Below are 22,594 nucleotides of genomic sequence, written 5' to 3'. Positions count from 1 at the left end.
GGAATTTATCTCTCAAATAATGGTCTGGTGCTATAATCTCTAAGGCCTAAAATCCATAGGGTTTGGAATTACCTAGTTAATCCATAGAGATGGTCTTTAAGGTTTAGGGTATTAAAGAAGAAGAAAAAGAAAAAAAGTAAAGGGGAAGAAGAGGGTTTGGTTGGCAGCAACCATAGAGTTTGGAGGTTTGAGCTGAGTTTTCACATTAGAAAACGGAGAAGATGAGAGACGAAGGAGAAGGAGATGATTCAGTGAGTTCAGCTAAGGTGGAGGAGAAGAAAAATTGGGGATTTGGTGGCTGCGGTAGTTAGATGAGTGGAAAAGATGGGTTTGGTCATTGGCTTAGTTAGTAAGTTTGCGTATTATATGTATATTAAATGTGTATCTGAACGTTTATTTCAAAAAAACGTATTATGTCGTATATATCCGTATGTTTGCTAAAAAACACGTTTTTTGAGTGTTGCCGTTTTATATCCGTATAAATACGTATTAAACGCGTATAATATATTAAAAAAAAAAAAAAAACTAAAGGTAAAGTGAGAAAACACGCAAAACCCCTTCAGTTCGCAAAAAGGGCAAAAAGCTCTGGTCTTCTCTTCACTCTTCGAACCCTAGCCGTCTGCTGCAGTGGTGCTCGATCACCTGCTTCATCTCCGTCTCCATTCAACGGCGGTCGGCGATACTTCATTTAAGGTTCAATACCCCCTAGCCCTTACTCCCTTCCTATTCTCCGTCTCCGTTCACGGTTAATTGCAGCGGTGGAGTGGCGGACAAGCTCTGTTCCTCTTCCATTCTTTGCCCCTTTCTCCTCCTCTCGCTCCTGTAAGTTATACCATCTGCTGTGAATGTAAATAGCATTATTGATTGTTAAGCCCTTTGTGAATTTTTTTTTGGTCTCATGTGACCATGTCTTTCTGCCGCTTCTTATTTCTTTACTCCTCAACCCCCCCTCTTTTTTCTCTTGGTTCCATTGTTGTGTAAGTCAATTTAACATCTTTTGTATTTTTCAATTCGAAACCCAGATGTGAATTAATGAAAGAACCCAAGTTCTGATCATCATTTCAAACCCAATAAGTTCTTCAATCTTAAATCAGCTTTCTGTTTTGGAAGTATTTGAAGTTTAAGTAATGGGAATAGGTGGTGGTGGCCTGAGTGTTTTGACTAATTTTTAATCAGTTATACTCAAATCAAGCACCATTGCTTTAGAGATTTGGAAATGGCAATTGCAGATTTGAAGATTTATATAGAACAAATAACCCTGCTAAGTTATGCTACAGGGCAAAGATTCTGAAAGAACCACCCACTTTAACCCAGAATAAAGGTGTACTTGCATTGGTTCAATTTGCTTTTTTTTTTTTTTTTTTTTTTTTTAAAGTACATTGAATGTTATTCTGAAGATTTAAGCATAGCTCTCTGATTTAGGCTGTAATTAGTGGAAGTAACACAAGTTGAGAACAGAGAATGATAGAAAATTCTGGTTTCCCAATGCTTCAATTATCTTGGAGATACGACGATCGTTTCTGATTTTGGTTAAAGATTCTAAAAGAACCACACACTAAAATCATTGTGTATATGCTATTATTTTGTTTTTTAGGTGGTGAATGTCTGTTACATAGTGAATATATGCCCGTATTTTTACTTATAGAGTGGTCGTATTAAACACGTATTAAATGCTTATCGTATTATTGCCGTATGCGTTTATTACGCCGGATTTTTTAAAAGTATTATTGCTGTCTTGTCCATTTAATTGTCGTATGTATCCGTTCCCGTTCAATTGCCGTTCTCGAACTTACTAACTAAGGTCATTGGTTGCAGGAAGAAGAAGAAGAAGAAGAAGAAAAAAAAAAGGTATGCGGTTAGAGACGAGGGTATTATTTATTTATTTTTCATGGTATTTCTAATACCGTCAGCCAATATGGGTATGATTGATAGAATCATTTGATTTTAGGGGAGGAGAGTGTTATTATTCAATATGCAGGGGAGGGGACTGTCATTACGGCATAGTAGAGGGGAGGGGACAGTAATTTTCTCTTATTATTAAAAAGGCTAAAAAACACTTATTTTACAAGTAACCATATTTATACTCGTCTAAATCCGAATAATACGGATATAATACCTTTTTTTTTTTTTACTTTAAATTAAGCTAATGTAATTATAAATTATAAAAAAAAAAAAAGGAAACTAAAAAACCATAGTTCAAACCCTCGCCCTTAACTCTTTTAGCCTTTCCTATTCTTCTTATCTTCTGTGTCTTCGAACCCTAGCCGACGGCCGGCGGTGATACCTCCTGCCCCATTGCTCAACGGTAACGGCGAGATACCCACTGCCCTTCCTATTCTCCCTCTCTGTAAACGGTAGCGGCCACCGGCTGGCCAGCGGGGTGATTGCAGAGGCGGACAAGCGGTTGCAGCGCCGAGTCGCCAACTGCTCTGTTCCTCTTCTTCTTCTCCGTCTCCGGTTGAAGCGACGATTGCAGTGGTGGGAACTAGGAACGGTACTGTCGACTGCTCTGTCTTTCTTCTCCGTCTTCCTTCATCTATAAGTCGTTTCTCACTTCTCAGATTAAATGGTTAGTCTCTGTATTTTCTTTTTTCTTTAATTTTGCATTTTCTAGTGAAATCTGGAAGAACCCATGTCTATTTCTTTGTTTTGTTTCATCTACTAATCTTTCTCAGTAGTTTCTATAGAAACTTTATGTTGAAATTGGTATTCTGTCTTCTCTAATCTCTGCAGCCCATATATGTTACAGTCTAAACTTTTAATTTCCGTAGTTTCTTCGGCTCAAGCAAAGGCCCTTTGCAAGATTTTTTTTGGCAAAATGATTTGGATAAGATGTAATTGGGTAATTAGTTGGTTTTTAGTCATTTCCGGTGCATGTTTACAGACTATTAGTTGGTTTTTTGGTAATTTGCTCAAGCAAAGCCCTTCTGCTGATTTTTGCTAATTGAGTATTAGTTGGTTTTTAATCCATCACATTTAAAGGGGATTTACGTAAATCTCTCTGTACTTAATGTTTGATGTGTTGCTGTTATTGATATTTTGATATGTTAAATGATAATCTTACGAAATGTAATAGGGAATATTATGATGTGTTTATTTTAGTTGTGAGGTTTTTTTTGATAAAATCATTGTCTATATGCTATTATTTTGTTTAATCATTGTCTATATGCTATTATTTTGTTTATTAGGTGGTGGACGTTTGTTACATAGTGAATATATGCCTGTATTTTCGCTTATAGGGTGGCCGTATTAAACACGTATCATATTATTGCTGTATGCTTTTTATTACTCCGGATTTTTAAAAATTATTATTGCCGTCCTAGTCCGTTTAATTGCCGTACGTATCTGTTCCTGTTCAATTGCTGTTCCCGAACTTACTAAGTTCCTGACCGACCCCGTATCAAGAATTGGTACAGACCAAGGGTAGAAAGTGTAAATAAATCCGTTTTTTTTTTTTTAACTTAAACAGCGTAAGTCTGTCCCATACGGCCATAGTCCTCTATATTTAAAACACATTTAAAACACGAATAAAACGTTGTACCATTTTTTGACTTTTAAAACGTGAACGGTCGAATTGATCTCAAAGAGTCGGCAAAAAACGTGAACAGCTGAAGAAGTTCTAAACGCGTTTAAAATTTGTGTCCATATTTTTCAATTAAAAAAAGGCAGTTGCAAATAACCATTCCTAAAAGCCCAAAATCCGTTCACTTACCCATTCAACCAAAACCGAAACTCCCTCCAATACCCCCCATCCTAACTCCTCAGTTCCCTGACTTTCCCCAATAACACTTTCAGAAACCGTAACACCTCTCGAAGTCTCCCTCATTCTCAATGGCAAAGCAACCTGTAGCCCTTGAACGTCGAAGGGGGCCGGCAGCCGGGAACTTGCAGCACTCAAAGTTACACTCCTGCTGCTCCACTCTAATTTCTCTCCACCCTCTTTCACTCCCAGAGACGCTTGAGTGGCTTGTATGCTTGATATAAGTTCAATCTTGTCTGCATATTTGTTTGGGATACCTTTGGATATAGTTTTCATTTTAAAAGATTTTTTTGATTATCTTGTTTTGTTTTGTTCTTTGCCTTTGGATTTCTTTTCATTGGGGAATGGGGTGGAGAAGTTGAATCCACTGCTTTCGGGCTAAAAGATTTGCTAGGTAATTATTGACTAATTTATGCCTATTTATTGCCATATTTTTTTGGTACCGTATTGTTCAAATTTAAACGTTTAAAATGCGTACTGTCCATTTTCATTCTTTTGTTGTTCGTCACGTATTTGACCATATTTTTGACCATCCCTTTCAAGTTTTGATCTGTTTAAAACACGTCCGTACCGAACACCGTTTGTTTGCCGTTCTCGTTTTAACTAACACATACCTATCCCAATACTGAATACTAAAACCCTGCTCCCGATAAAACACCCCACCCTTTCATTGAACCTCCTTCCTCACTCTCGGACTTTCAACCCTACTTGCGAAAACCAGATCATCTCCCCGCGAGCTGCGAAGAGCCTCTCTCAGAGCTGGTATGAACTCCTCTCTTCCCCCCCTCTGTTGAATTCTGTTTTCCTTGTTATATAGGCTTGCCACTCAAACTTATTCTGTTGCCTCTTCTATGTTGTTCTCTGTTCTCATCTTAGGAGTGATTCTCCCATTGCTGCAGCTGCCGTTATCCTGACTGCCCCAGTCAATTGGCCAATTTTGATTATCAAATGAATAAACAAATCTTAACACATTCGTGTTATCCATATCTGTTAAACCTTATGTCCTACATTCCAGCATACCTCTTCCTCTTTTTCTCTCGCTTCCCTCGCTCTCCTTTGTAACTTTACAGATTTGACAGCCACTGTAGTGTGCAGGCATGAAGCTGGACGTGGATGTCCTGAGATATCTCTCGAAAGATGACTTTAGGGTTCTCACCGCTGTTGAGATGGGAATGAGAAATGTAAGTTAGTATTCTCCTTTTAACAAGACTATTTTTCTCATCCATACCTCAACTTCTAATCTGAAAGAATTAAAGAAATTAAACAACAATTAAATGCATGCGTGAAACTATTCACAAATTGTACCTAATGAACAACGTAAATTAGCTGGGTTCTGAAATACTTTTTTTTTTTTTTTTTTTTTTTGGGTTTCAGCACGAAATTGTACCGTCAGAGCTTGTTGACCGTATTGCCCGTCTCAGGTGAATTTTCACTCATTTTATCGTCATTGGCTAATTAACTTACTGGGTTAAATATTTCCTGTTTTTGACTTTTCGTTTCCTTGATATTCTGCTGGCTAAATATACTGCTTGTAATGTACAGGCATGGAGGCACCTACAAGGTATTGAAAAATTTGCTCAAGCATAAGCTGTTGCATCATGACTCTTCAAAATGTGAGTATTTTTTTATTATGTGAATTTGTGGAAGTGTAGAATGGGTCTGACACTGCCTAATGGTATTTTCTCATATGTAGATGATGGGTTTCGGCTGACTTATCTTGGTTATGATTTTCTTGCCATAAAGACTTTGGTTAATCGTGGGGTGTTTACGGCTGTTGGTCGTCAAATTGGCGTGGGGAAGGAATCTGGTAAGCTTCTCAGCCCACTCTCCCCCAGACACACACACACACACACACACACACATACATATGAAGGAAATAGTGATAACACATTTTTTTCCCATATCCCTGTTCAAGACATATTTGAGGTCGCCAAGGAAGATGGCACAATTTTGGCAATGAAGCTTCACAGGCTGGGAAGGATCTCTTTCAGGGCTGTCAAATCTAAGCGTGATTATTTGGTGCACCGTTCTAGTTATAATTGGTTGTACTTGTCACGGCTTGCTGCACTGAAAGAATATGCATTCATGAAGGTTGCTGATACTTCCTTTTTCTTTCCTTTTTTCTCTTTGTTATACTTAGTACTCTGCGTGCTCATCATCTTTCACTTTATGGTTGTATATTTGTATAACACCTGAGTCCCAACTCATGCAGGCTCTGGAAGAGCATGGGTTTCCTGTTCCAAGTGCTGTGGATTGTAATAGGCATTGTGTCATTATGTCTCTTGTGCAGGGATATCCACTGTAAGAATTCATCTTTGAGTTTTAGGAGTACTTTTTGCCTTTTATTCCTGACCTCCAGTAATCTGCATTTCTAAATTTACCTGTTAATTTAGAGACCTCAATGATGAATGCACTCTTTTCTTTATGTATATGCAGAACTTCTTACCTTTATTTCACAGTTCCCCATTGTGGGGTGTGGGTTGTTTTCTTCTATTATTACTGAACAATCTTTTTTGTTGTGTGTAGTGTGCAAGTGAAGCAATTGCAAAATCCTGATATGGTATTTGAGATAATTATTGGTCTTATTGTTCGTCTGGCAGAGCATGGCCTTATCCATTGTGACTTCAATGAATTTAACTTAATGGTATGTATATTAGGTACTCTAGTTGGTTCCTTATGTTTTCCTATGTTGATAATTGAATTGGTATGTTTTTTATTATCTTAGTAGTTAGCATTTTTGCCATGACTTACATGGAGCCTCATATTGGTCTGAAGTGGCATGCTAATTCTAATAATCTTGGTTTGCTTGATTTGTTGTGTAATCTTAATCAACTCATGGTGACTGACTCTCTTTTATTGTAGATTGATGACAATGAGAATGTTACCATGATTGACTTTCCTCAGATGGTCTCTGTTTCTCATCGTAATGCACAAATGTACGTTGCATTTTCTCTTACTTTTTTAAAAAAAAAAAATATTTCATTAATGTTGGGTTCGATAATGCCCCTAATTTTCTTAGGGTGATTTTTGAAGGAAGCACTTCATTGAGTATACATGTTATCAGAAGATACTTTTTGGGTTGTTGATCCTAAGAGGAAAGAAAAAAAGAATGAGAAAGTCATTCTTACAATGAAAAAATATTTTTTTTTCCTTTGGGCTCTCTTTGGTATCATTTTTTAAGTTTGGTAAATACCTATGTGTAAATAATATTTATATTATTTTTGAACAAATGGGCCCAAATCAGGCTTTTTTTAGAGAAATTGGCCCAAAGCCCATATATATTTTAGTGGTAAGTGAAGAAATTCTCCCATCACCAATCTTCTTTCCCAAATCAACTCTAAACCATAAATCTCCTGAAATACAACATCAATCTGTGCCGATTCAAATGGAATTGGTGAAATCTGGGATTTCAGATTAGCTTTTATATATAATAGTAATAATAAAATAAAATTAAAAGTAGAAAGGAGGGAGAAGAGGGTTATACAATTACAGAGAAAAAATGGGAACAAAGGTAATGTGTGGTGGTGGCAGTTATGGACGGTTAGGACTTAGAAATCTAGAAGAAGATGGAGAAGTGGGCATCGGTTGATGAAAGGAAGAAGAAAAGGTGAAGAATAGAAGAAACAGAAGGAGGAAAACAAGAAATCAAATCAGAAGGAAAACGAAAATGGGTTTTATGTTCCTGCAATCGATGGGGGGTGAAGGGAAATAGGAGATTTAGGGCTTGTTTTCTTCGTTTTTTCCTCTGGCTCAGGGAGCTATGACCATGGCTGTCTCAAGCTTCTTCGTTTCTTTTGTTTTCTCTGGTTTTTTAGAAACCCTGGCTGTCTCAACGCGGGGATCTTCACTGTGGGTTGAACGACGGAGAAGAAGAAAAAGAAGGGACAGAGGGGGCTTGTCTTTCTAAAAATAAAAGAAGATGTCTATTTCACCCCTCATATTTGGGTCATATGAGCACATGCTCATTAAAGAGGGGAAAAACGAAGGGAAAACAGATTTTGGCCATAATCCATAATAGACTCAAGAGTCTATTATCATTTTGGGGGTGTTTTCATTTATTTTAAATAAAAACAAGTTTCAAAAGTGATACCAAACACATGAAAAAATGAAAAATTGTCAGAAAATGAAAATGAAAAATAATACCAAAGAGGCCCTTGGATAAACCACTTCAAAGGAGGACACAATTAAAGAATTATTTCTAAGGATAAAATTTGTGCCAAACAGTCTTCCAGTCAAAATCACTTCAGAGAACACAAAACCCCGGACAATCAATTTGGAGAAGCGATGTAAAAGTGCCCCTATTCTTTGAATGTTTGTATTGATCTTTGGATAAGTCTTTTGCAATTTGCTGGCGATTTATTTATCTCCCGCTCCAATGTAGTATTGGAAATTCTGGTCTCCTGGGGTTGATGGTATTGTTGGAGTGTTCCTGGATCATGAGGTATCATACTAATGGTGTGCTTCCTGGCCCAGTGGGTACAGCAGACACAAATAAGTCAGAGAGTAAAGCTTTAATACATGGATGCTCATATATTGCTCACAAGACAATACACAACTGACAAGGAGGATGACTCATCTTTAGTCATTAGATGGATGTCACAACACATACACCCTTGCTGATTTGTCAGCTAATGTGGACTGTGGACAGAATTTTTGTATTTTGGATCTCTCTTTGGTAGATGTATGATTGGGGGATATGGCTGTTTACATTTTGGGGTATTGTATTGCTTATCGCTCCCCGTCTGGGATACATTTTTGCACTTTTTTAATGGCAATGTCCCTAATAATAGATGTGTGCACTTCTTTCAGCAATGTGCCTAATAAATTATCTATTGACTACCCCCCCCTGCTTTTCTTGGAGGTTGCATTCACTTTGTAAAAATGCTCTTCATGTTTCAGGTACTTTGACCGTGATGTTGATTGTGTTTTTAAGTTCTTCAGCAAGAGGTAAGTTATTGAAGTGATTAAATTCCTTGAAGATGGTATTAATGCTTTTTGTGGCAAACCATTATAGTTGTAACTTTAAGTCCAATTCAATCATTTGGCCTACCATGTGTTTCATTTTCCACATGCATTATCAACTGTTCAACACTTCATCAAACTTCTCAAGATGTTACTTTTCCCACTTTTTGCTTTGAAGTTTTATTTTAAGACATTGTAAGTTCTATTTTGGCTGAAATTCATCATATGACATAGAACTGAGGTGAGGGGCTGTATGTCCACAAAATTCTGATTCCAATGGAACTTCCACATGGTGGATTTTTGACCCACTTAGAGAATATTCTCATGTAGATCCATAAGCCAAGAAAATGCTAACTCTAATTGTGAATTTGGGGCAAATTAAGCTTGCTAGTTTCTAATGTTGATATAGAAATCGGAGGTAGAAGATTGACAATATTTTGGGTTTCAAGCAAGGAACTGAATAGAGGATTTACATTATGAAACCAGAAGTTAAAACAGACTGATGGGGGGTAGGTAGGATGAACCCTAGGTTCAGATTACACACCTCTTTTAACAAGATCCCAAGTAAAACCCCAAAACAGAATTTTGGTCAACCATACAGTCAAAGTCAACCCTTTCCAATGAAGGTCAGAATTTAAACGAAGTTCACAAACCAATAGAATAACCCAACTCCAAAATACTGCGATGTTCTAATGGTGGGATTGAAGTCAATGGTCAAAGAAGTAAATCTGGACAACAAGGGGCAGATTTGGGAGAATTTTATAACTCCAGATCAACAGACCTGATCTGTATCAGGTCTTGGTGGAAGGTCTCTATTAGGGAGATCTTGAGTGTCCCAAAAAGGCTCCTTAATCTGATGGCTAGATACAAAATTAGGGATGAATCTTCAGACAGATAAAGTGAGTTTTTCAGAATTAAAGAACTAGCCGGATCAGCATATCTAGGCACCTGATCGGTGTCTGGTCGAATGAGGAGTCATTTAATGGATAATATTCCCAAAATCTTATTAACAACCAATGGCTGGATTAGGTGTAATTACTAATCTCAGGTTGCAGAAAAATAACCAGAAAACAGAGCACCCGCCAGTACACTATTCTAGCAATAAAGTAGGATTAAATCCCTATATGTTAGGGCCTCAGTATCAGCAACAAAACCTCTTCTTAGTCACAAATCAGTAGCAGAATAAATCACCAGAATAGCGATGATTCGATCTTACCAGTACAGCAAGCTATGAAGGAAATAAAGATATGGAAGGTAGGAAAAAACCTGGGCTTCTCAGTTCCCACTCGATATAACCAGATCAGAATTCCACTGATCTCTTGGACCTCTTGCCCCTTACTGAATCCCACAGCAGTTCTCCATCGAAGAAGACAACAAAAGTTCTTTATTCAAATCGTTAGATTGGTCTTTATTCAAATCGTTAGATTGGCAAAAGCCTACAAAGTACAAGCTTGATATAAAAAGATAAAGAATTCCTAGCCAATAAGAAGTTGGAAAAATAACACAAGTAGGAAACCTTTTAGGCTAAGGAATAAGTCTTTAAGTTAAACAAAACAACTTAAAAAATAAAAGAAAAGAAATTAAACATAGCCCACGATTTGGACTAGAAAACAGGGCCGGTAATTGGCTTTAAAGGCCCACATGTCAGGCTGGACTTAAAAAAGCCCAGATCCATTTAAGCTGCTGGCCGGCTGGCCGCTAAGGCCTGTTTGGTTTTCTTCTTTCTTTGGAAGTAAGTTAAAAACTCCCCTGCATCACAGACCCAAACAGAATTCAGTTGGTCTATGTGAAAAAATCTTTAGATGGAAATTAGGGCTAAACTAGGGGTTTTGGGTGAAAACCGATATCTTCCAAAATATTTTTGACCAGATAGACAGAAAACTCGGATTGAGTTCTCCTTATGGTCTGGTCTATCAACTGAATGAAAATCTCAGAATTCCCCCTTGAATTGAAGGTTGCGATTGAACATGCTAGGGAGAAAAGTCAATACAGGGCAGGGAATTGGAAACTGGTAATATGTAAGTTGTAACAGTTTATGGTTTTCAAAATATAATGATAGAAATTCAGATATGTAATTTACCAATCTGGTAACTATATTGACAGAATCAATTAGAAGATGAATAAATAGAGCACTGATACTAGTAGCACTGGGTCATGGGTGTTTCTAAGAAGCAAATAAATTGACCTGAAGGAGAAGGTCTAAACTAGGAGAATAAGAGGTTGCATGTTTGGGTAAGCTTTTGGGCGGCTTATGGAGTTTAAAAAATATGCAGCCAATAAAAATATAATGTTTGGAAATGTAACAAATCGGGATCTGAAACCAGTACTTGCAAAGTAGAAGAGAAAGAGAGAAAAGAGAGAATGATGGGAGAAGGATAGAACGATGGGAGAAGAAGAGAAGAGAATTGTTTAACCACGATCTATTCAACTTGTCTCCTATCACTAATACAATCATAATTAAACTCAAACTCAACTTACCACGATAGTGACACTCCCCCAATTGTGTGTAGTCTTTTAACACTCTCCCTTAAGCTGGAGTATATATATTAAAAGGCTCCAGCTTGGAACAAACAAGAATAGTTATTAAAAGCAGCACCAGTCTTGAACATATATAGCAGTCATAGACGCCAGTGAGCATAGGCCATAGGGAGAACTCCATTCTGGTAGCAATCAACTCAAGCACACCAATCATCAGCAGCAATAGTAGAGAAAAATCTTCGTGTCAACTAATCCCATTAAATAATCGGTAGAGACACCAACTAAAAGGGCGTACCCAGTACACGAGGCTCCCACCACTGCTGGGTCTGGGGAGGGTCATAATGTGCGCAGCCTTACCCCTGCTTTTGCAAAGAGGCTGTTTCCAGACTCAAACCCGTGACCTCTTGATCACAATGGAGCAACCTTACCGTTGCACCAAGGCCCACCCTCTGCGCAACAACTTCTTCATAAGCCCTTCTCAAAAAAGGCAAGTAGTAAGTAGTAATCTTCACAAAGAAAACATAAAAGTGCAACTATTGATGCACTCATGAGCCCCAAATAGAGGTCGCAAATAAAATTGCAGCATAGGTTGCTATGAACTAGGTAAAAGTGTAATATAGGTTACTGTGAACCAAGTAACTACATAAGGTTGCTAGCGACCAAGTAGCAACATCAGATTGTTGGGGACCAAGTAGCAACATCAAGTTGCTGGGGACGACGAGACAACATAAGGTTGCTGTTAATTGGATAAATTGCATTGTTGCTAAACACCACAAATAGTTATCTTCATAGATAAAATTGTTGATGAGGACACGAGCTGATGGCATGAACAAAATAATAATCTTCAGCTGATGACTTGAGTAGATAATAACAATAATCTTCAATCTCCCCCTCACGTGTTGCATTACACGTGGATAAATAATTCAGAGAATACATATAGAGAATATTCCACCATCATATGGCAGCAAATCACGAAGGATGAGCATCTTATAAATCTCATAATCAAGAGTGGCTGCAAATAATATCCCAATAAAATAATGTCCAACCTCACGATAGCAAATAAAATACCAGATAGGCCAGATCAAGGTTCGAAAACTCGGGTCTCGATGCCAACTCGGACCCTTGAAAAACCGAGTCGAGCCGAGATCTTGCCGAGTTGGTGCACTTTTTTTTTTTCTCGACTCGAGGCCTCATTTTGGTGGGTTTTAGACTTAGTTTGGGTCTAAAACTTGGTATTCAGCCTATTTTAGGCCATTTAAACACAATGACACTATCAGATTTTGCAAAAACAAAGTCCAAATAGGAGTTTCAGTTAGTGGGAAAGCAAGTCAGACACTTATGCTAGAAACCAGGACAGACACAGGACAAACACACTTACTTAAGATATTATTCATAAATAAGCAAATACCCCCCTATTTGAATCCAATAAAAATAGTTAAAAAATAAAATTCCAAAAGGAAAAAAAGTCAACCCCCCGGTTCAAGAACAAACACTGGATTTTCGGCGGTAGGTGCAATTTTCAACTTTCTAATGCTGGGGTTTTTCTCAAATCTAAAAATTCCATAAATCTTAATATGGTAAAACATTGCTAAAAACCAAAAGTGCGGTAAAATATTCATTTGTTTTGATGTCCAAAAATATATTTTCATTTAGAGCGATTTTGACAGCATTCGTGCACACCGAATTAAGTTTGACCAGTACATAACTCCTTCAATATAAATCAGATTTAAGCAATCTTGGACTTGTTGGAAAGCTTTCAAAATAAAGCTTTCCAACAAGTCCAAGATTGATAAAATTTGATTTATATTGAAAGAGTTATGTACCGGTCAAATTTAATTCGGTGTGCGCGAATGCTGTCAAAATCACTCTGAATGAAAATAGTTTTTTGGACATCAAAACAAATGACTATTTACCGCACTTTTGGTTTTTAGCAATGTTTTACCATAATAAGATTTATGGAATTTTTAGATTTGAGAAAAAACCCAGCATTAGAAAGTTGAAAATTGCACTTACCGCCGAAAATCCAGTTTTTGTTCTTGAACTGGGGGGTTGACTTTTTTTCCTTTTGGAATTTGATTTTTTAACTATTTTTATTGGATTCAAATAGGGGGGTATTTGCTTATTTATGAATAATATCTTAAGTAATTTCATTTACTTAAATGATATTAGGCATAAATAAGTGTCTGTCTTGGTTCTTGGCATAGATAGGTGTCTGTATACCAAGAATTTCCAGCAAGATCTCGAGATCTGACATTCATATAAAGGACCTATATGAGCATTTTCCTATGTCAAACGAGATCCGAGATCTTGGAGAGATATTGACATTTTGAGACTCGTAGGCAGTCTCGTCTCGGGATTTCGAAAAACCGAGAAACTCGGTGAGATCTCGCGAGTTCTCGAACTATGGGCCAGGTTTAAATAAAAAAGAGCATACCCAGTGAACAAGCCTCCCGCCACAGCGGGATCTATGGAGGGTCATAACGTACGCAGCCTTACCCCTGCTTTGCGGAGAGGTTGTTTCCAGAAGACTCTAACCCATGACCACTTGGTCTAATGCAAAAGTTGACCTCGGACCAGGGAGAAACCAACGAGAGATTGATTGCAGCCAGGATCAACACGATAAGGATCTATTAATGGTGTGCAACAACAACAAACCTTTAAGATGATTGGGAATTGGATTTGGGCTTTAAAGGGTACTTCACAATAGTTTATTGCAGTCACAGAAATTGCACATAAGTGTATATCGACTAGGGATGGAGAAGAAGATAAAGAAGAGGAGGGGGTAGGGGAATGGCTCTCTCAGCCTGGGTCTCTCACCCACAACTATCCTAGTTGTTGAAACATGGAATTTCTCCCATAACCGATGGCAACAAGGCCTGAAAATTCTTTTCTCCAAATCTGTCTTTATTACAAGAGGGGCTGCCTATTTAATGGAATAGGTCAGCTTACAAAATTAGAAACATAAGAAATAGTAACTTCTAAAAGAAATAGCAACTTCTAAAAATATAAACCTAATGAAAATAGAAACTAAGCTTTATAGTTCAGCCAATATGCAAGGAACAAAATTAGAAACTATAAAATAGAAACTAAATCTAATTAAAAATAGAAACTTAAGCCTACTTTCTAAATCTGAAACTAGTAACTAAACTAGACTTTTAAATCCCTATGCATAGACAAAATTCACTCTTCTAAAAAGTCTTCATGCAATCTGGTCTTGGACCCCACAAGATCTTGTAGTAGCATTCACACCAAGGCAAAATAAGGGGCTGTGACACTGTTCACGTGAACAGTGTTTTGGTCTTTTAACTTCTTCATGCTTCACTCTAGGCTGAGGCTGCCTTAGGTAATGCTCCATCGAGCCAACAAAAAATTTCCACATCATCAGATCAGGCTGCCTGGCACAGCAGTCGAATCCCACAACCTTGCTGGGCTGGTTTTGGGGCTTGTTCCTGCAGGTACATATGGGCTTGAGATCTACATCATGGTCACAATGGAGCAACCTAACCGTTGCACCAAGGTCCACTCTCAGGCCAGATTTAAATAAATCTAAGCAAATAATTTCCAATAATAGCAATCACAACCATCACTTCATGAAAGGACTAATCTTCAAAAAATTGCAGTCCCTAATTGACGTGAGCTAGAAGTCTAAGACCCTAAATTGGGTGCTATGGGCCCCACAAATGGCAATAGAAACTCAATTATAATTAAGGAATGGCAATTTGATAATCATAATATTCAGGAGGCCCTTGGGTGGGTAAAAGAGAAGAAATGACAGAACTGTAAGTATCTCAAAGTTAAAAAGGGCACGTCATGGACATATTTTAGTTGAAATCCAAATATAATCACAAGCCAAAGCCAAAGGGTAAACTTGAAGTGGTCAAGAAAATAAGGGCAAGACGTAGTAACAGAGAGGATCAAGGGTAATTCGGACCAAGGAAATATAGCAATTATGATAGGGAATAAATTCAATGGGAACTATGTGGTATTATGCCACAAAGGGAACACAAATCATAAGAACAGTCACACAATGTGGGAATAGGAATAGGGAGGGGCAATTATGGGAAATTAAAAAATCGTAAAGAGAGATATCGTGACTGTCTTCAACCTAGACAGTCACTCAACTACAGAAACCCATTCAACTTACTCAGAAAAAGGAAAAAAAAAACCAGGGATTGTGAAGTATGACTTGGGAGAGATTGTCGAGGCGCGAAGTAAAATTATCGGAGCCTCGGAGGCACAACTTGGGAGGTTGCTGACTATCAGGAGACTGCTGAACTATCGGGAACCATATAGGATTGCAACCGAGAAACCGAGAGGCAGAAACAATCGACATCGACATATCTTATGGCAATATACCAGAAAACTTCCAGCAACAGCAAATGCCATCGGGCATCGACATATCTTTGATCAGGAAACTCTAATGATTCTTCAATTAGGGTTTTCAGAGAATATCAAGCATGTATATCAGCAACACATCTTCTTCTTTGATCGATCAAAGCATCAATCACAGGGTATATCATCCTCAGCAAATACCATCAGCAAGTAGAACAAGATTGAGTGAATCAGCAGTAGCAGCAGATTCGTTTTCCACGATAGCAGCAATTTGCAGCTGATTCATCCTCAGACTACAGCAGCAAATCGGTAGCAGTAGCAGCAGCGGGATGAATCGATGTCATGTGTGATTCAATCTTCATCGAAACTCTAGTTCTTCTTCTCTTATCAACTAGGGTTTCACAAATAGAAATGGACAGCATAGGTGGCTTTACACCACAAACTAGAACCTTGAATGGCTCTCAAAACAGGTACTGGTTAAAACTTCAATACCATGTAACAAGTCAGGATCTGAAACCAGTACCTGCAAAGTAGAAGAGAGAGAGAAGAGAGAAAATATATTTGTTATTTCATCAAATATCATTTAAGTAAATGTAATATATTTGTTATTTCATTTACTTATGATATTATTCAAAAATAAGCAAATACCCCTGATTTGAATCCAATAAAAATAGTTAATTAATCAAATTCTAAAAGGATAAAAGTCAACCCCCAGTTCAAGAACGAAAAATAGATTTTCAGCGGTAGGTGCAATTTTCAACTTTTTAATGCTGGGTTTTTTCTCAAGTATAAAAATTCCATAAATCTTAATACGATAAAAAATTGCTAAAAACCAAAAGAGTGGTAAAATATTCATTTGTTTTGATGTCTTAAAATTTATTTCCATTTAGAGCGATTTTAAATAGCATTCACGCACACCCAATTAAGTTTTACCAAAACATAACTCCTTCAATATAAATCAGATTTAAGCAATCTTGGATTTGTTTGAAAGCTTTGTTGCAAATCCAAGATTACTTAAATTTGATTTATATTGAAAGAGTTATTTTCTGGACAAACCTTATTCGATACCATGTCCAAGAACAATATACACTATCAAACTTGGGTCAAAACCACAAGTATTATTTTGAGTGTTCTCTATGTGAAACTAATGCATGGATTGGGTTCAAAATTTCAAAAATAGGTAGCACAACTAGAATCAGCGCCAAAAAAAAACCAAGGTTTCGAGTTGGCCTGGAGAAAGTACTAGGTTTCGACCATATCGATATGGTCGAAACCTGGGAAATCCCGATTTCTGGCTGGTCGAAACCAATGTCGGCACAGAGTTCTTGATCATTGCATAAAAACAACTGACAAGTCTATCATGACATGGGTTCACAAGGGTTTTGCGTTGTCCACAAGCTTCACCAACAATGATTAAAGATTATGTACAGCTCATGGCATGCTCATCAAATTTGCTTTATGTAATGAAGAGTCAAGTCTTGTCGTTTGCTTTTACTTTAAGTCCTATCATTACTTTATGTCAAAATAAAGATTGTCTTTCTGTCATGAAATCTTGTAAGTCATGTTGCATTATGGATGTAAGCCTTATTTATGATTGTAATATTGTTAAGTTCGTGAACTCAAAACAAGTTGAAGTCTGTTGTCTATAAATAACGTGGTCTTGAATAATTTGGGGCATAACAAGGCGAGAAACGTCTTAATTTCCACGTCTAATAGTTTTTGTCCATGCAAAACGAACGGACTCACATAGCAGTAGACTTCCCAAAAACTCAAATATATATAAAGGAATACAAAGAAGATGCAAGAACAACTAATAAGAGAGAATTAAGACACATTTTTATGATTGAGAAATCCCTTAAAAGGGAAAAACTCCGGAACAGGAGGATGCTGAGCTTGGTTTTCACTATATAAAAGAAGAAGAGGGAATACGGGACTCAAGAATCTCAGACATGGAGGTCAGGACATTTTTCCCCTGGTTATGCTCCCAATTGTTCAGGACCATGCTATTCATAGACTACCACAGAATTCAACTTGTTTTGAGTTCACGGACTTAATAATATTGCGATCATAGATAAAGCTTACATCCATATTCCTCCATTCCTTGTCAAGATTTGAAAGCCATTCTCCATTGATTATGTTCCAACCAATATTCTGTTTCAAATGGTATTTTTTAGTATTCAATAACTGTTTAACTGCTTTTTCTTGGTTAGCTTTCTTAAAATTTTGACTAGTATCAGTGTTTATGCTTTGCAAATTCCCCACATATTTTTGGTTTCATGTTATATTGCAGCTATAACTAATATATATCCATATTGTATTTGCTTATGTTGGTTAGGAGTAACAAGTACATGTTTCTATGCAATTTAATTATTTCATATAATATTTATTTGTTGTCTGATTGCTTCAGGTTCAACCTTTCTTTTGAAGAAATCACAGATGAATGTGATGAGTCTGATTCAGACATGAATGAAAATGGCAGACCCTGCTTTTCTTCCATTGCAAAATCTGCTGGTTCTCTTGACAAGGAACTTTCTGCCAGTGGGTTTACAAGAAAAGACCAGGATGATATCGAGAAGGTACCGTGGTGAATAATCTGTAGTGTTCTTTGGGTGCATTTGGGTTCGGCTTCTGCTTCTGGGATTCCAGAAGCTCTGTTTCCAAATATGCAAAAGTAAAGTAGGATCCAACCGAAACAGTCAATTTGGAATCTTTACTGCCTAGACACCAAAAAGCCAGCAAGCCTGTCTCTGCTGCTCTTGGCTTGTGGTGCTAGGTAATGCAAGACTGGTTTGGTCCAAATCTAAACCTTTTTGCGGTTTGATCCTGTTTGTTATTGAACCAGTTTGCCGTTCACGTGAACAGGAACCCATGAACAGTAACATGTGACCACCCCTTCCTTAAAATCAGCACTCGTGGGACCCAGTTTGAGACCCAAACCATAGCTTGCGTATGGGGATTTCTGGTGGGTCCAGTTGAAGACTTTTTAAAGGATTGCGGTTGGTGGCTTCCTGATTTTCAGGAAGCTTTTTTTGCAGCAGATCTGGGCTACTACTAGATTCCTTATTTAATCATGTTGTTTGGTAAGTTTAAGTCTTGGATTAGTTTAATATCTTTATTTCTTTTATCTTAATACATCAAGTTGTCCGATCGATATGTCTAGTCCTTTATTTAGGTTGTTTAGTCTGATCAAGTCACTCCTATTGCCACCCACGCATGGGAGTCTCCTTAGCTTATATTTTATTTATGGGAAAAGGCTGGGCACGCTGCCGGGCTGCCCAGCTATGTGTCTGTATCTCTCTCCACCCCTTGTGAAATGACCACCCTGCCCAGCCCATCCTGCCCTCCCCATTGGTGCATGCCGCTAGCTTGCGAAAAGCAGGCTGGCATGCCCAACCCTCTCCCTTTATTTATTTCCTTGTTTTTAGAGAAGGTTAGATTGATTCTTATAAATATATGCAAGAACAGTCCCCACGATTTGATTATGAAATAAATTAAGGTTTAGCTCTATTTTGTGGAGTTTTGTACTTCTTTTCTCTCTATCTCCTCCACACGATTTGTTGCTTTCTTTCTCTTTCCCCTTATGTGATCTAGTCTCTTTCCTCTCTCCTCTCAAACCTGTGATCAGAAAAACCATTAGCAGATTCTTCCATTGATATGCATCACTAGGAGGTGGTGATTATTCCAATCCAAATCCGCTGATTTGTCTCACCATTTTTGCCCCTGGAAGCCCAATCAGGAACTTACCCAAACATGCATTTGGTCTTTCCTTACATTTATTTATTATTTTTGAAAATCCACAGGGTGAGGAAGAAATTATTTCAGTTTTGTTGTCTGTGGTCTCTTACTGTCTTCACTAATTTATCATGAGAAAAAGAAGAAAGCAACCTATCTTGACCCACTTATTTCACATTCCCTTTTCTCTTTTGGGGATAATCAGATCAGGTTTCACCAGCTGCTCTGACATACATCGAGTTTGACCAGAACCCTTGGCATTGGGTTTTAAGAAAGGGAGGGGGTTGAGGAGAGGAACCTTACCCGTACAGGGATATGATGGAAATTTGTTTCCTTTTTTTTCAAATGGCGGTACATGGAGCTTGACTAGAAACATATGAAACTAAACTTGATTTGTCATTGACTCTGCACAAAATGGTTGTATGAGATGACCAGTTTATTTATTCGGGACCTCCTGATTATGGGGGGAGCTGGGAGTTCAGATTAGCAATAATCTGAATTGAAATACTAATAAATCAACACTCTCTCTAAAGTCTAAAATCATGCTCAGATATGTAAATATATAGACAATAGTACATGTCGAAACATTCCCTCACTGCCCCCACTGTCATACTCGATGATAAATGTTCATTTAATTGCCACCATGATGTAGATAAGTCATTTAGGGCTTATTTTATTGGAAATAAGCTTTGGGTTGGGTTATATATGTGTTGGGCTTTTGATACCATGGGTTTATTGTGTAGTTGGCCAATTTAATGGGCTTAAAATACGGGTAGAAAATAGGAAAACGGGATTTACTTTCTTAGTTTAGTTAGAGTCCTATTTTGAGTTTGTTTTCTTTATTATTTCACTTTCTTAGTCAATTTAGGTTACCTTATTAGTTAAGGATACGGTTCGGCCTTTCCATTTTAGTGTCTAAGTCTATTTTTGAGTCTTCTATATAAGTTTGAAAGGGAGGCCAGCATGATACACGAATTTGATTAATGAAATATTGGCTTTAGCCTTTGTTAAAAATCCTGAGACAGGTTGGGGGAGATGCCCAGGGTGAGCTGAGATAGCCATACCCTTCCCTAACCCCCCTCCAATGGTCTCCAATCAAACTCCATTCAGGTTTCAATTCTGCCATAGCCGATCTCTTGAAGAAACATATTTAGTTGCTGGAATTTCTCTGCAAGGTTCAAGATATTTTTGAACAAGTAACTCTGAAATTGAAATTCTGCAATTATTCTTTTTCCCTTCTAGAAGGTCACCTACAAGGTGATTTTCGTGAGAATTCTGCCCTGCCAAATCTAACCATTAGAACCTGCTGAAATTTTGATCGAATCTTCCTCAAACCCTAAGATAGACCTGATTCAAATTGCATTACCATCCACCTAGCCGATTGTCTGAAATTACCATTTTACCCTTCAATCCTATAACTTTCAGCATCTCTTCTCTCCCATATTATCCACGATCTCCTAACTTAACCCTAACATCTAACCCTAGGTCCCATCAAACACTAACCCTAATTTTACAATTTTCACATATTTGACCCAGCCGAATTACCCATTCAAGAACAGATCCTGGTTATTGGTTCTAGTTGGTCTCCTACCAATCTAGAATTACATTAGACCATGTGTACTTCATAAAACTTCATGCGAACTCTTTGGAAAAGCTATGTGAAATGAGCTGGTTCTCCCTTCCACTCCGTCTGGATCCATGTCCTCTTATTCAATCCTACGCATTTGAATTAGGGAAAATTACAAGACATCTTTAAACACATAATTCTTATGGACAATAAAAGGTGGCCTATAGTTTATAAATTATTTTTGGAGGACTACGCAGACTTGCATCAGATGCTCTGTCAATAAGAAGAGGTATAGAAAAGGTTTCCATTGAGATGTTAGGTTTTGCCATTTTTGAAATTAAGAGGTTGCTGAGTAGGAGAAAAGTTGAGCCTTGGGGATTTTCTTTTGGTTTTTTCCAAGAGATGTGTCTTTTTTTCAATTTTTCCATGATTTTGAACTAAACACAATATTACGTTAAAATGGTAAAGCTTTCTTGATATAGAACAAAACATACAGAAAGTTAGCATCGGTCTTTTGGATGGGTGTGAAAACCACTTGGGTTGAGGGTCGTTTTGATTTTTTCATTGAGAGCATTTATTAGTTGGTTTCATTTGTTAGGGCAATCTTAAAACAGAAAGTTGGTTAGTCAGCTAAAAAAATTCATGTCAACTCACCAACAAAGATATATATAAAGCTTGCCTCAAATAGGTAAGAGGGGAAAGTTGGTTAGTCAGCTTTCTTTATGTCAAGTTGTCAACTGATTGATGTTACATTGCCCTGAATGGTGTCCAACCATTGTCCTGGATGGTTTCCCAACCATTCCAGGGACAGTGAGGTAAAAATAAAAAATGTAAATCTCAAGAAGAAAAAAATCCATTAAACTAGAACCAAGGTTTAAAGTATTGGTATCGTGATGTAGATTCGTCACCGAAATGGGCTTATTTCTTTAGAAATAAGTCTAGGGTTGGGTTATATGTATGTTGGGCCTTTGATCCCATGGGTTTTCTATGTAATAGACCACTTTTATGGGCCTAAAAGAGGGGTACATTGGTTGCATACGGGATTAGCCCAATATTTAGTCTATTTTTATGTTTTTAATTGAACCGGTTTAAATTGGTTGCATCCAATTGGTTCAATTGGTCTAATTTAAGTGAAGTGATCCTATTGGCTAAGAGGTTCTTATATCCTCTTGGCTAGTAGGGAATCTTCTTTATTTTAAGTAGTTTAAGTTGTTTTTAAGTCATTAGGACTCTATTTTGAGTCTATTTTAGTTTCCTAATCAGTTTAAGTTACCTAATAGGTTAGGAATTGGGTTAGGGCCTTCCTTTTTAGAGTAAAAGTCTATTTTTGAGTCTTTTATATAAGGTTGTAAGGGGGCAAAGCCTTGAACACGAATTTAATTAATGAAAAGCTTTTTGTTTGCTGCCATAGTTGCTGCCCTGCTCTGTTGAGTGTTGCTTTGTTGAGTGTGCATCCTTGTGGTTCTATCAAGGTGGAAAGGGACTGGTGGAATCCGGTTGACTCCTTACGCCGTGACGGCTGGGAGGATCTTCTTTCTTCGAAGGTGGCTTCGTCCTTCAACCATTCAAACTGCTGTTAGAGGATTCGAGAGTGAGTTTGAATTTATTATTTTCTGTTTATCCTTTCTTCCCTTCCCCAATCAATTCCTTTTCTCTTCTGTCCTATTTTCATAAACCCTAGAAGACTCTAAACTCTGATTCAGATCTGCTCCTCCATTGGAATCTGATCAGATTTGGACCATAACTTCCCCTCATCACCATCT

At 37.6% G+C, this 22,594-nt stretch overlaps 1 protein-coding gene across 2 annotated transcripts in view; it reads left to right on the top strand.

Annotated features, from left to right (window-relative positions):
- Positions 1-4,794: 4,794 nt before the first annotated feature.
- Positions 4,795-22,594, top strand: part of LOC122642444 (serine/threonine-protein kinase rio2-like) — a 43,985-nt gene continuing 26,185 nt past the window's right edge. The window contains exons 1-10 of one of the 2 annotated variants that reach the window (XM_043835918.1): positions 4,795-4,941; positions 5,135-5,181; positions 5,303-5,373; positions 5,454-5,567; positions 5,676-5,851; positions 5,973-6,061; positions 6,287-6,404; positions 6,623-6,696; positions 8,660-8,707; positions 17,940-18,108. In XM_043835918.1, coding sequence (XP_043691853.1) covers positions 4,858-4,941; positions 5,135-5,181; positions 5,303-5,373; positions 5,454-5,567; positions 5,676-5,851; positions 5,973-6,061; positions 6,287-6,404; positions 6,623-6,696; positions 8,660-8,707; positions 17,940-18,108 — 990 coding nt within the window. In that variant the 5' untranslated portion in view covers positions 4,795-4,857. The remainder of the gene's footprint in view (positions 4,942-5,134; positions 5,182-5,302; positions 5,374-5,453; positions 5,568-5,675; positions 5,852-5,972; positions 6,062-6,286; positions 6,405-6,622; positions 6,697-8,659; positions 8,708-17,939; positions 18,109-22,594) is intronic. The other variant, XM_043835919.1, reaches the window with a different exon arrangement.

This window comes from Telopea speciosissima, chromosome 10, assembly GCF_018873765.1.
Source record: "Telopea speciosissima isolate NSW1024214 ecotype Mountain lineage chromosome 10, Tspe_v1, whole genome shotgun sequence".
NCBI classification, from domain to species: Eukaryota; Viridiplantae; Streptophyta; class Magnoliopsida; order Proteales; family Proteaceae; genus Telopea; species Telopea speciosissima.
Note: the sequence above shows the minus strand (reverse complement) of the source record. Positions and strands in the feature narration are given on the sequence as shown.